The sequence below is a fragment of the Sceloporus occidentalis genome, unplaced genomic scaffold, assembly GCF_023333645.1.
Source record: "Sceloporus occidentalis isolate IW3139 unplaced genomic scaffold, rSceOcc1.0.p SCAF_3, whole genome shotgun sequence".
Taxonomy (NCBI): domain Eukaryota; kingdom Metazoa; phylum Chordata; class Lepidosauria; order Squamata; family Phrynosomatidae; genus Sceloporus; species Sceloporus occidentalis.
In genome coordinates, this window is record NW_028316983.1 from 173,822,810 (window position 1) to 173,836,580 (window position 13,771).

A 13,771-nucleotide genomic window follows, 5' to 3' on the forward strand; every position below is an offset into this window, starting at 1 on the left:
GTTCCTCCTAATGTTGAGGTGGAATCTCTTTTCCTGCAGTTTGCATCCATTGTTCCGTGTTCTAGTCTCTGCAGCAGCAGAAAACAAGCTCCCTCAACATGACATCCCTTCAAATATTTAAACAGGGCTATCATATCACCTCTTAACCTTCTCTTCTCCCGGCTAAACATCCCCAGCTCCCTAAGTCATTCCATAGGACATTTTTTCTAGACTCTTCACCATTTTAGTCGCCCTCCTTTGGACATGCTCCAGTTTCTCAATGTCCTTTTTTAATTGTGGTGCCCAGAACAGGACACAGTATACCAGATGAGGCCTGACCAAAGCAGAATAGAATGGCACTATTACTTCCCTTGATGTAGATATGTTGAGGGAAGGGGAGCTTACATGAAACAAGCCACTGAGTATATGAATATTATGTGTCCCAATGCTATTATTTGTCTGCTGTAGAAAAAGGATATGTGCTGCATCTCTGCCACACAAGTTGGTGAGCTGCCTCAGCAAGTGCATAAATTGTGCTGAAAGCCTTTATATGAGATATCTAAATTGTATTTTGATGTTTGTTGAAAACTTTAAGTTTGCTAATGTCACATTTTACACTGACTATTGCGGCATATCCAAACCAGCCATTTGAAAAACAAACTGACACAGACAGTTCAAGCAACACCACTGAAAATCACTTGAATAAATGGAAAAAGCTTTCATAACACCATGCCAACTTTAATCTTAATTATTATGGATTCCCAGTAACTCTGTCAAGGCAGAAAGACAATGTTATATAATAACAATCCAATTTAAGTGTGAAATCTGTTTTTGTTTGTGCATATTCAAAGTTATCCCAGAATGTTCCCGAGAATGACAAGCATGTTTTTGAGCCACCAAACACTTATGAGAATATATGAAAAATATGGCGGTGTAGTGGTTAAATGCCCCCGCTGCAAGCCACAAGATTGTGAGTTCGATCCCAGGGGCTCCAAGATCCACTCAGCTTTGCATCCTCCCATAGGTTGAGATAAAGAGTACCCAGCCTATAAGGGGGCAATTAGCTTTCATAGTGTAAACAGTTTAGGAAGTGTTTAATTCATTCATAAGTGGTATAGAAATGTACTTGCTATTTAAATATATAGTAATTCTCACCTGATTCTGTAATGTGTTTTCATATGCTCCTTTAGCTGGGAAGAAGTTTCAACCTCTTTCTTACAGTTTTTACAGACGTGGGTTTTACTTCCGGACAACTCTTGACGATGTTCTTCCATATGCAGAGCCAACTGGCTCTGCAAAGTAAATTCATCTCCACACTCTGAACAGATAAGATTCTGTGAACAGAACAGTAAGTTGTTTGATTCTTTTCTGGAACTGCATAAAGAAATGTTATTTGATGTTTTTGTGTGTGCATGCATGTGTGCACACATTTTTAAATATAATTAGGAATACAAATCTCTTAAGGCCATTATCTTAAATGCTTCTGAAACTAATGCAGGTCATCTAACTAGTATATACTGAATATTATATTATGAATATTATGTATATATGATGAATATAATATTAGCAGAAGACATTCAGGTATTGGAACAGTTAATGAGGAAGATCAAAGATGAAAGTGCAAAGGCAAATCTGATGCTGAAAACAAAAATAATGACCACAGAAGAAATACAAAAATTCAATCTAGATAATGAGGAAATTGAAATATTTAAATAATTCCCTTATATAGGATCAAACACTGACCAGAATGAAATCTGCAGTCAAGAAATAAGAAGGAGGCTAGGAATGGGAAGGGCAGCTATAAAAGAACTGGGAAAAATACTGAAGAGCAAAGACATACAACTGAGCACTAAAGTCAGAATCGTTCAGGCCATTGTATTCCCAATTACCATGTATGGATGTGAAAGCTGGACAGTGAAGGAAGCAGAAATGTGGTGCTGGAGAAGAGTATTTAGGATACCATGGACAGCCAAGAAGACAAACAAATGGGTTCTTAAACACGTCAGACCAGGGTTCTCCTTGGAAGCAAAGATGATCAAGTTGAGACTTTCATACTTTGGCCACATAATGATAAGGCATGGATCACTAGAAAAAACGATAATGCTAGCAAAGGTGGAAGGTGAAAGAAAGAGAGGAAGACCACAAACCAGATGGATAGGCTCAATAAGGGGGGTTATGGGCAAGGGCTTGCAGGATCAGGGCAAGGCAGTGGAGGATAGTCTCATCCACAGGTTCACCACAAGTCGGGCAGCTAACAACAACAATACTGAATATAGTGAATTCAGCATTTCATAATCTGATGCTTCACTAGTGAAGTGTATGTAACCGCTCTGAGAGCCATTGGGGCTGAAGAGTGGGGTATAAATAACGTAAATAAATAAATAAATAAATAAATAAATAAATAAATCTTAACTAGAGACAGGGTTTTGTTTTCCTGACTGCCAATTTTTTATTTTCATGCAAACAACTTTTTCACAGATCTGAAGAAGCAATGTGAAAACACTGGAAAAACCATCTCTTCAAACCTATATATATATCCTATGAGTGCTTCAGAATTGAATACAATTACCTCTTCCTTTTCATGAAGCATAATATGAGCTTTAAGACTTGCCACTCTGGAAAATTTTTTGTTGCAAACAGGACAAGTAGGATCTTCTCCATTGTGAATGCATTTATGCAGTGTGAGGTTGAACTCAACATTAAATGACATTGGACACTGGTCACATCGATGAGGCTAAAACAAAACAGGTGATAGGTTTAATATTCAAAATAAGAAGGCAACTAATTTGCTGTGTTCATATATAGCCTTTCTGCCAATGGACTGTGCCATGTATCTTTGGAATAGAAGACTGACACATTTCAGCTTTAAGACAGAACACCAAACCTGAACATTTCCTTGGAAAACAACTATTTTCTTCCAATGATTCTAGACGTGTAATTGACATTACAGCCTTTACAGCCAAACATATTCACTGTATTTGTTATACCATGATACTGTTTCATGAACAATGGAAAATTTGTGCAAGTGGAGAAAGTTTTCTGAATAATGTTTGCACTTTCATAGTAATGTACCATAATTATATCAATATTTATAGATTCAGTGGGTCAAGCAAGGTATAGCCAATTAATGCTGAGCTGGGAACAGTGAAACAGTCACACAAAATAAGGTTTATTTGTTACTTTTCTGGATACATATGAGGCCAGGAAAAGTAGAAAATTCTGTTTATTACAGCCTTCTCAAAATATAATTTACAAAGAATCCTGGAAAATTATTTATGAGGAAATAAAATGGAGATTTATGAAAACTTTCCAATGTAATCATTCTGTCATAAAACCACCAGACTTACTAAGATACATACCTTGTCATTTCGCTCATGATCCCTCATGTGGTGCTGAAACTGTGTGTCTTTTAAAGACAACAGAAAACAAATTTCACAAGTCTACTGCTTGCTGGATATAGCTGTAGTTCTTTATTTTCATTAGAACACCATCTAGAAAATAAACATGATAGATATTTGAATGGAATGTATCTGCTCAAACTGATGCATGTTCATTTCAAAGTATCAAGATGATACATATGCATTATTTTTATGGGTTTTTTCCCATTAAAATAATACATGTAACATAAACACATACATGCTTTCACAGAGATCACAGAGTCATAAAATCATAGATTTGGATGTAGACTTCCCAGAAATTTTGATGTGATAGGGGGAAAAATTCACCAGAAAAATATACACTTGTGGGGAAATTGAACTATATACAATTGCAATACATACTATACTTATTTCCATACCAAACTATAACTTTATTAGTATATAAGACTTTGCTATTTGGTATATTTATGAAATTTGAAAATATAAAGGTCTATGTGTGTGTGCGAGCTGTGTACCTTCAAGCCAGTTCTAACTTATGGTGACCCTAAGATGGGGTTTTCTTTGCAAGATTTGTTCAGAGGAGGTTTTCCACTGCCTTCACCTGAGGCTGAGAGCATATGGCTTGCCCTAGGTCACCCAGTGGGTTTCATGGCCGAGCAGAAATCGAACCCTGGTCTCCAGTCATAGTCCAACACTCAAACCACTACACCACACTGGCTCTCTAGGTATGAGGATACCGTATATCAGGGTTTCATGGAACTTAAGTTCCCATGAGAGTTTACCAGAGATTCTATCAGAGATTGTGATTTATTTTTTGATATAATTTTTATGCTGGGATGTGAGATCTGAAAATTATTTCAAGGATTAATCCAGGGTAAAAATATTGAGAAAAGCTGTCTTATACAAATTGCTGCATCCTATACCACATAAATATATAAGGCTGACATCCTATTCTTCTTTGAGATTCACATTTACTATTGTTAATGACCAAATGTGACTCCAGAAACTTACCTCCTAAGCCAAGCAGTGCCCCAGCCAAAAAAATTCTGAAGTACTGCAGATCAGGGCACTAAGAAATAATGACTGCAGTGTTCTCTGTCATGGAGAGGGCTGAGGCAAGCAGCTGCAGCAGGACTCTGGGAGCAGGGTCTGTCCAACTGCCTGCCTCCAAAATACAATCAGGAGAGCGCTGCTGCTGTCATTTCCCTCCACCACAATCTGTAGTCCCTTGGGAAATCCTCAGTTGGGCTGCTGCCTGGCTTAGGAGGTAGGTGAGGGGAAAGCATTCACAGAAGTAGCTATAACAACAAGGCTCTGTCATCATAGCTAAGTCTGCCAATGGAGTATCTTGCCCATGTATTTTAGTTGCTGTCATCAGTAGTCATTCCAAGCAATGAAAGACACCACCCCATATACTCCTGTCATGATACTGCAGCACACCCTAGGTACAAAACTATATCTTGGATTTGAGTGTTTTACATATGGACACAAATTATTGTTTAATTCCACTGATTATCTTACATACAGATCTTCTTACTATGCAGTCCCTTGCAATCTGAGTGAGTAAACTTTTATCTTAAACACATCTCGCTTATTCCAAGAGAGAAAATATGTCATTGGGGGATTTTTAACCACTTATGTTCCCACAAATTTCTAGCTTTTATTTTAGAAAACTGAAAATCTATCCCAAAGAAAAACAGGCAAAACCGTTCCACACCTCAATTTTTCTGGGTTTTTTTGGGAGGACAGGTTCTTCACATCCCATATGTTTATACCATTTAATGCATTTTCAGTAGCTTATTAGGTAGAATGATACAGAGATGTGAAGACCTAGTGAGGTGGGGGAGCGAAAAATTTGGAAAAGGAAAGGCTTTTCTCATTTTTTCCAGGTGAAATATTGAAATTCATGGAAACACTAGAAAAAAAATCCTACACAATACTTTACCCTGAATTAATGAAATGCTTTTTAAGATTATATTTTACTTACAATTGTTTTTAAATTTCATTGTTATTTAAAAGGAAATATGTTGCATCCATATTAAATTTGTTGATGTAATCACCCACTGGGTTTTGACAATTGAGCAGGGATTTTAACTCTGGCCTCCAGAGTCATAGTTCAATATTCAAGTGACTACGGCACACTGGCTCTCTATACAATTATTATTTCTGTGCAAATAATGTTCAAAGTTTACTGCAAAATGCATGGTTTTCAGTTTTTATTTTTCCATATTCTCAGGTAACATGCTATGTTCATTCTTATTGTTAACTGCCCTTGAATCAGCCAGATTCATGGCGACCCTGTGGATGAGAGATCTCCAAGCCCCCAATCCTCCATTACTCTGCTTAAGTTCTGCAAATTCATGTCCATGACCTCCCTGATCAAGTCTATCCATCTGGTGTGCAATCTTGCTCTCTTTCTGCTGCCCTCCACCTTCCATAGCATTATTAATGAGTCATGCCTGCTCATGATGTGACCAAAGTTCAACAGCCTCAAGTTTCATCGTCTTGAATTCAAGGGAAAGTTCAGGCTTGATCTGTTCAAGAACCCATTAGTTTGTCTTTTTGGATACCCATGGTATTTTCAGCACTCTTCTCCACCACAGCATCTCAAATGAGTTTATTTTCTTTCTGTTGGCTTTCTTCACTGCCTAGCTCTCACATGGTGATGGGGAATGTAATGACTTGGACAATTGTAACTCTAGTGCTTAGTTGCATAACTTTACACTTTAGGATCTTGCAAGTTCTTTCATAACTCCCTTCCCATTCCTAGGCTTCTTTTTATTTCTTTACTGCAGTCTCCATTGTGTCCACCTGTTTCAGTGTGATCCCCAGATAAGGGAATATATGTCAAATGACAACCACCTGTTACAATGCAAAGCTGTTATAAATAAGATTTCAAAGAGTGGGCATATGTAATTTCAGGGCTCCATGCTCAGCATTCCCAACTCACACTCTAGGAGCTTCAAGCAAATGAAATTGGGATTTTAAAAGCATGGGAACATATTAAATATGTGAAGTTGAAGGCTTTCATGGCCAGCATCCAAAGTTTTTTTGTGGGTTTTTTTGGGCTATGTGGCCATGTTCTAGAAGAGTTTCTTCCTGACGTTTCACCAGCATCTGTGGCTGGCATCTTGAGAGAATGCTAAATATGACTGGCATGCACACACTCATTAAAAATAAAAAGACCACTATACACATATGCAACTTTTCAGATTTTGTTTTTGACACCTCAAGCTGGAGCCAATGGAAACAAGTAAAAATGTACCCCTGCAGTATCTGTTATAAATGTGGGCTTCCAGAAGCTGAACTGCAACTTCCACCGTCCATTGTGGTTGATTGAATAGGGCTGATGGAAGTTGCAGTTGATTTCTAGAGTGGCTTGGTGGAAGAGCTGGGGAGGCAGGTTTCTTCCCATTTGATAGTCTCCACCTTTACCAAGTCATCCTCTCTCAGCATCAGAGGCAGGCCATGGCAAACCTCTACAGAACAAATATTGCCAACAAAACCCTGTGACAGGGTTGCCATGGACTTTAAAAAATACAACAACAATAATAGCAACTATTTTGGGACTGGAATGGGGGGGGAAAGTGAAGACTGTGCTGCACTAATTACATTGTTGTTGTTGTGTGCCTTGTCTGATGTCGCCCAGGGGGTTTCCATGGCCAAACGAGATTTGAACACTGGTCTCCAGAGTCATAGTCCAACATGCAAAATACTACAACACACTATCTGTCCCAGGATATGGACAAGATTTTAGTAAAAGTATGAGTGTTTTTTTACAATGTATATTATTATCATCCTCAATGGATACTGTTTGTACACGCCTTCAAATTACCTGTCAACTCATGGTGACTGGAGGGATAAGCAGCTGCTTTTAAAGGGGTGTGGGTATTATGAGCAGAGGAAACAAACTGAGATATCAAAAACAGAAATGAACTGGATGGAACAGATTCCAGCAAGCCCAGACAACTCTAGAAGTTCATAGAGCCAGCATGCTTTAAGTGCACTATGGACACCTTGGGCCAAGCATTAATCAGAATGGAGACTGCAGCCAAGAAATCAGAAGATGACTAGGAATGGGAAGGGCAGCCATGAAAGAAGCAGACAAGATCCTAAAGTGCAAAGGTGTAACACTGAACACTGAAACAAAGATTGTCCAACCCGTTCCCAATCACCATTGATGGATGAGTGAGGTTGTGGAGGCAACAGAAAGATTAGACCCTTGGCAACAGCTAATGGGAGCCAAGCCAAGAAAAAGTGGCGGCTGCTCCCAGGAGCAAGTACAAAAAGAAGGACAGAGAGTGTTTGGGTTGGTTAGGATTGATGTTTTAATGTGCCCTGAGGGGTGAAGAGCCAGTGAGGCTAGGATATGCTGCTGTGAGGACAGTTAGAAAGGGTTTTAGATACCCAGGAAAGGGACAAAGATTGGCCTTAATTAAGTTGGTATAGTGTCCTGCAGGAGATATAATGCTTGGTGACTAGTGGAGTCAGAGTTAACTGGAAGGGTTAAAAGAAACAAAAGATTTATAAAGGTTCTGAGCGACTTAGTTTATAAGGGAACACATATAAAGTTATAAGGAAACAATTACAGAAATAAGTTAAGGAAACTGACAAACTGCCTATCTAAAAAAGCATTTAAACACCCTATCCAATGTGAACACCATCCACTAAAAGGGATAGTGTGTTCAGCCTGACTTGTAAATAAACCGATTACTTTGTTTCAACAAGCAACTGTCTGGAGTGATTTCAGAAGTACAGCCTCCTCTCCTTTTTTGTGGACTTGGAAGCCGCGTCCCTCGACCGTTCGCGGGCGGCAAACAAAGGGGGACAAAATGGGCACGTGCCCATGGGTGCCCAGAGGCGCACGCCACCATTCAACCCAATGGGGCTTGAATATTGGCAATTTTCCGTTTTCACAGGGGAGTCCAGAACAGATCTCCACAAAAACGGAGGGACAACTGTACTTTAAAAACGCTACCAACATTGAGAAAAGTCTTTTAGGTTTGGGACACATTAGATGGTGGGATATTGACCGCAACCATCACAAATTGGTGGCATGGGGGGACATGTTAAAAAGGAGTGAGAAACAGAGACATTTTGGCAGTGCCATGTTGTCACCTTGACAGAGTTGGACAGTGAATGAAGCAGATGAAAGAAAAATATAGTAGTAAGGAAAGGTTCAGCATTTGTGATGGAATTCTAAACACACCTCTTGAGTCTAAAGCCCATTTAATTTAGAGGGACTCACTGCCCTATTACCATGTATGGCTGTGAGAGCTGGACAGTGAAGAAAGCAGATAGGAAGAAAATCAATTCATTTGAAATGTGGTGCTGGAGAAGAGTGCTGAGAATACCATGGACAGCTAAAAAGAGAAACACATGGGTCCTAGAGCAGATCAAGCCAGAAACCTCCCTGGAAGCCAAGATGACCAAACTGAGGCTGTCGTACTTTGGACACATCATGAAAAGGAAGGACTCATTGGAAAAGACAATAATGCTGGGAAAGACAGATGAAAGGATGAAAAGAAGAAGTCCAAATGCCCAATACGGACAGACTCAGTCAGGGAGACTGAGGGCCAGCAGAGTGGTAGAAACTAAGGGGTCTTGGAGATGTCTCATTCACAGGGTAGATTATTGCATTACACTCTTAAAACATTGCTATTCCACTTTAACAACTCTGACTTCCTCCTGTTGCATTTTGGGGTTTGTAGTTCAGTTCTTAATGCCCCTTCCTAAAAAACTACAAGTCCCAGAATGCAATAGGAAGCAGTCAGAGCAACAGGAACTGTTTTAAGAGTTTTATCATGCGAAAGAGATTGGGAGTGTATCCCACCAACATCCCTGAAAAATCGCGTAATTACGTGAAACAATATCACGCAATATCACGCAATGCTGCCATTAAAGCAGTTGCAAAGAATCATTAACACACATCTTTTCACTTTCAGGATTTCAGCAACAACGCATATCCGATATTGCTTTATTTGCGTGATTGCGTGCGATAATCATTTGCGCAATCACTCACTGTTTTCACTTGATTTGCAGGATGCTTTAAATGCACTCTCTTTAATGCTGAAATTAGCCCCAATGTGATGATAAACTCCAAAGAGAGTAGTGCAATAATCTCCAGGTTCACATCAAATTGGGGGCTGACAAGCAACAACGCAACGCGACTCTGGAGAGGCCAGGGTTCAAAACCTGGATTCAGATTGGGCAAGTCACACTCTCTCAGCCTCAGAGATAGGCAAACACCCTCCTTCCGGACAGATCTTGCCAAGGAGGGGGGGGGGACCCATTACACTCATCTCTCCATATCTGCAGCTTCGATTAATACGTTCCCTCTAAGAATATCTAGGTCCTCCGGAGGAGTTGCACTGAAAGACCTGGAGATTCCTAGGGAGAAGACTCTGCTAGGCATTTGCAGCTCCTCCAGGGCAGTTCTATGGTCGGAGTCTGTCAGACATTGACCATAGAGTTGCCCTGGAGGACCTAGAGATTCCTAGAGAGGTGTGAAAAACCCACTGTGTTTTTGTTATCTGCAGTTTGTCCACATCCGCGGGGGTCTTGTTGTGCCCCTAACCCTAGCGAATATGGAGGGACAAGTGTATTAATCAGATATCCAGGAGAGGGAAGGCTCTCAGCAGCCAAGAGGAACCAAAGGGGGTCCCTGGCAGTTGCGGAGGGAGGGAGGCAGGGAGGGAGAGTAGAGGACCTTGCAGGGTCCGGGGAGAAAGCGCTTCCCTCAGGGGCGCCCAGCCTCATAGGAAGCCGCCTCGGTCCCTTCCCTTCCCTTCCGCGCTCCAGGAACCCGACCAACCGACCCTAGTCCCTCAGGAAGAATACAAAAACCCCAATCTTAATAAATGCCTACCTACCGCCGGAAGCGCGGTTGGCGGCGGTGGAGGAAGGAAGAAGGGGACGGACGCTCAGTTTCCGCCGGAAGTGAAGCTGGGGGAGAGGAACACGGGAACGGACTCGGCCAGAGGCGGGGCTGAGCGAGAAGGGGGTCACGTGACAGGGCGACTGGGCGGAAGACGGGAACGGACTCAGGGAAGGAGGGAGGGAGGGGGAGGAGGCGGGGCTGAGAGAGGATCACGTGACACGGCGAAAGAGGGGAATGGACTCAGGGAGGGAGGAGGCGGGGCTAAGATATGGTCACATGACGGCGACTGGGCGGAAGACGGGAATGGATTCCGTCGGAGGGAGGTGGAGGAGGCGGGGCTAAGAGAGAGTCACGTGACAGGGCGACTGGGTGGCCCTCCCTGCTGTGGCTCCGCCAGCTGGGAGGGGCGGAGCTAAAGGGGATTAAAGAGAGCCAGTTAATATGGAGGAGTCATGAAAGCAAGGGTTCTTTTCGACAGCGCCTTAGAGAGTGTGGACTTTAATGGGATACTGAAGTGGCCTCTTGAGCTGCATTGGAAGCTAAGTGAAGGCAGGGTGGCTGGCTGTCTATGATTAAAGGATTCCAAATAAACCAGGACAGAATCCCACTGCTGTTTGGAAGGACTTGCTGGAAGGGGAAAAGGGAAGACACTTTTGTTCTGGATTTCTGTGGAGTTTAATAATAATAATAATAATAATAATAATAATAAAATTCTGTGCCGCCTCTCCAATAAAATCGAGGCGGCTTACATCAGTGATGAAACTTATAACATGATAAAATAAATCCCATTATCCCTCCTCCCTTAAAACAAGTCACTTAAATACAGCAAAAACAATAAAATACATTAAAATCATTAAAACAGTCGTTTTAGGATAACATCTCTGGGTCCCTGGGAACCTGGACCACAATTCCATGGAACGGTGATTTAAAAAAGCTTAGGGAAGCAATGTCCTCTCAAAATATTTTCATCTACGTATTATTTTATTGTATTATATTTTAATTTATAATTTTTTATAATTTACAGATTTTATAAATTATAATTTATAAATTTTATAAATTATAAATTTTAATCCTTAAAATTGTTTAATTGGTTTTTTAATTGTGTGTGTATATATATATATATATGTATTTTAATATTTTGTATAATTTCTTAAATTGTATTATTTTATACTCATTCGCCACCTTGACTTCCCCATATTGGGAGAAAGGCAGGATATAAGAAAATAATAATAATAATAATAATAGTTACCAAATCTCAGGGGAAGCTTATCTGAACCCAGGCTCAAATGCACATCATAACTACCTTCTCCATACAATGCCTTTGTATACAACTGTTGTTGTTGTGTGCCTTCTAGTCATTTCTGACTTATGGCAACCCTGAGGTGAACAACAAGTTTCTTCAGAGTGATTTTTTGCCATTGGCTCATCCTCTGAGGCTGAGAGAGTGTGACTGTGTTGTTGCTGTCTGCCTTCTGAGGCTGAGAGAGTGTGACTTGGCCAATGTCACCCAGCGGGTTTACACAGCCAAGTCAGGATTTGAACCAGGCTCTCAGGCATTACTGATCATGAAACACAGCCTAACAATCACTGAGCAGTCTTTCATGTCTTTATGAGAAAAGCAGGTGTTACATTACTGTTGTGTGTACGCTCATGCCTCCATATTTGTGGCTTTGATATCTGCAGATTTCATTATTCACGGCTTTGATTCATATAATAATAATAATAATAATAATATGTTTTATTTATAGACCGCTATTCCGCGATGATCATAGCGGTGTACAGTAAAATCGTTAATACAATAAAAATACAGTTAAAGGAGGGAGAAGTCTCATCCTTCAGGCAGTCCAAGATGTTGCTGGTCTGCCTGATGGCTCCCTCTGAGGCCGAGATGACAGTTGAGGAGGGAGGGGCCTCTTCCTTCAGGCAGTCCCTGATGTTGCTGGGTCTGCCTGATGGCTCCCTCTGAGGCCGAGATGACAGTTCTCTCTTGGAATATCTAGGTCCTCCAGTGCAACTTTATGGTCAACTTTAACTAAAAGTTGCATTGAAAGACCTAGAGAGAATACTCCACTAGGCCTTTGTAGCTCCTCCAGTGCAGTCCTATGGCCAGCGTCTGTTGGACGTTGACCACAGAGTTGCCCTGGAGGACCTAGAGAGTCCTAGATGTTTATCACACTATACTCTTAAAGTGCCACAATTCCAGTTTGACTCCTCTAGCTGCCTCCTGTTGCATTGTGGGATTTTCAGTTTTAAGGAGGGGTATTTAGAATTCTCATGCAGAGAACTTCTCTGCCTGAGAATTCTAAATACCCCTCATTAAAACTGAAAATCCCAGAATGCAACAGGAGGCAGCTAGAGGAGTCAAACTGGAATTGTGGCACTTTAAGAGTATAGTGTGATAAACATCCTAGAGAGGTGTCCTCTCAGATAAAAACATGGTGTTTTTGTTATTTGCGGTTTTTCCATATTCATGGGAGTATTGTGCTCCTAACCCTAGCAAATATGGAGGGACAAGTGTATATGCCTTCAAGTCTCTCCTGTTGACTAATGTAGACCCCATGAATTTCACAAGGGTTTTCTTAGGCGAGGAATACTCACTCGCAGGTGGTTTTGCCAATATTTTCCTCTGAAACAGAGCCTACGGTGCCGGCCTGGTATTCATTGGCAGTCTCCCATCCAAGTAGTAGCCAGGGCCGACCTGGTTAGCTTCCAAGATCAGGCAGGATCTGGTGGTTGATAGGTTGTATTACAGTACTAGATAACCACTACACTCTTATAGCCGCCGCTGTTCCCCTTTAACTGCTCTGGCTGCCTCCTGTTCGAAAATCCAACGTGGATTTTCAGTTTAAAAAGGGGCATTTAGAATTCTCAGCCAGAGAACTACAAACCCCAGAATGCAACAGGAGGCAGCCAGAGCAGTAATAGTAGAATAGCAGCACTATAAGAGTGTAGTGTGGTAATGAGGCTAGAATGAGAGGGTTGGAGTGGACGCCAGGGGCTACCTGGTCCAATCCCTTACACTATCACTGCAGGAATCCATCACCTACAATCATAGGCTTGAAAGTGATCCCAAGGGCCACCTAGACCAACCCACTGGACTGCCACCCCAGCAACCCACCATTTAGCCACTGTGGTGTAGTGTTTTGAACATTGGACTATGGACTTTATCACACGGGATGGGTGTACTTTCACACAAAATTGTGCTTATCGAGACATTGTCCCATCCAAAAAGTGCAGTTGAATGTGAACGTGTGAAAGGCTTTCTTGTTAAGGAAAATGCAACATGGGATATACAGTAGAAGAAATAAAACATGTATGTGAAAGTCACAATGACTAAGCAAAAGCAATTAAGAAGCCACACAGGTGAAAAAGCTAATGCAATTTAGAAGTCCTGAATGTCAAGGACAAAGTTATAGAATGTACAATTGAAAACACCTGAGATTCATTAAGTGTACAAGGTGAAATGATGAAATTCTTAAGTATGGATTGAACTATGAGAACCAATCAAAATGAATGTACACGCCCACTGGGTGGA

General features: G+C 41.1%; 1 protein-coding gene across 6 annotated transcripts in view; it reads right to left on the bottom strand.

Moving 5' to 3' along the window:
- LOC149317131 (zinc finger protein 236-like) overlaps positions 1–10,283 on the bottom strand; it is a 76,144-nt gene extending 65,861 nt beyond the window's left edge. For 5 of the 6 annotated variants that reach the window (XM_089516913.1, XM_089516911.1, XM_089516915.1 and 2 more), the window contains exons 1-4: positions 10,229–10,268; positions 3,339–3,470; positions 2,549–2,713; positions 1,135–1,313 (exon numbers count right to left, since the gene is read on the bottom strand). In XM_089516913.1, coding sequence (XP_089373039.1) covers positions 1,135–1,313; positions 2,549–2,713; positions 3,339–3,365 — 371 coding nt within the window. In that variant the 5' untranslated portion in view covers positions 3,366–3,470; positions 10,229–10,268. Of the gene's footprint in view, positions 1–1,134; positions 1,314–2,548; positions 2,714–3,338; positions 3,471–10,224 lie in introns of all 6 variants that reach the window. The other variant, XM_089516912.1, reaches the window with a different exon arrangement.
- Positions 10,284–13,771: the final 3,488 nt, after the last annotated feature.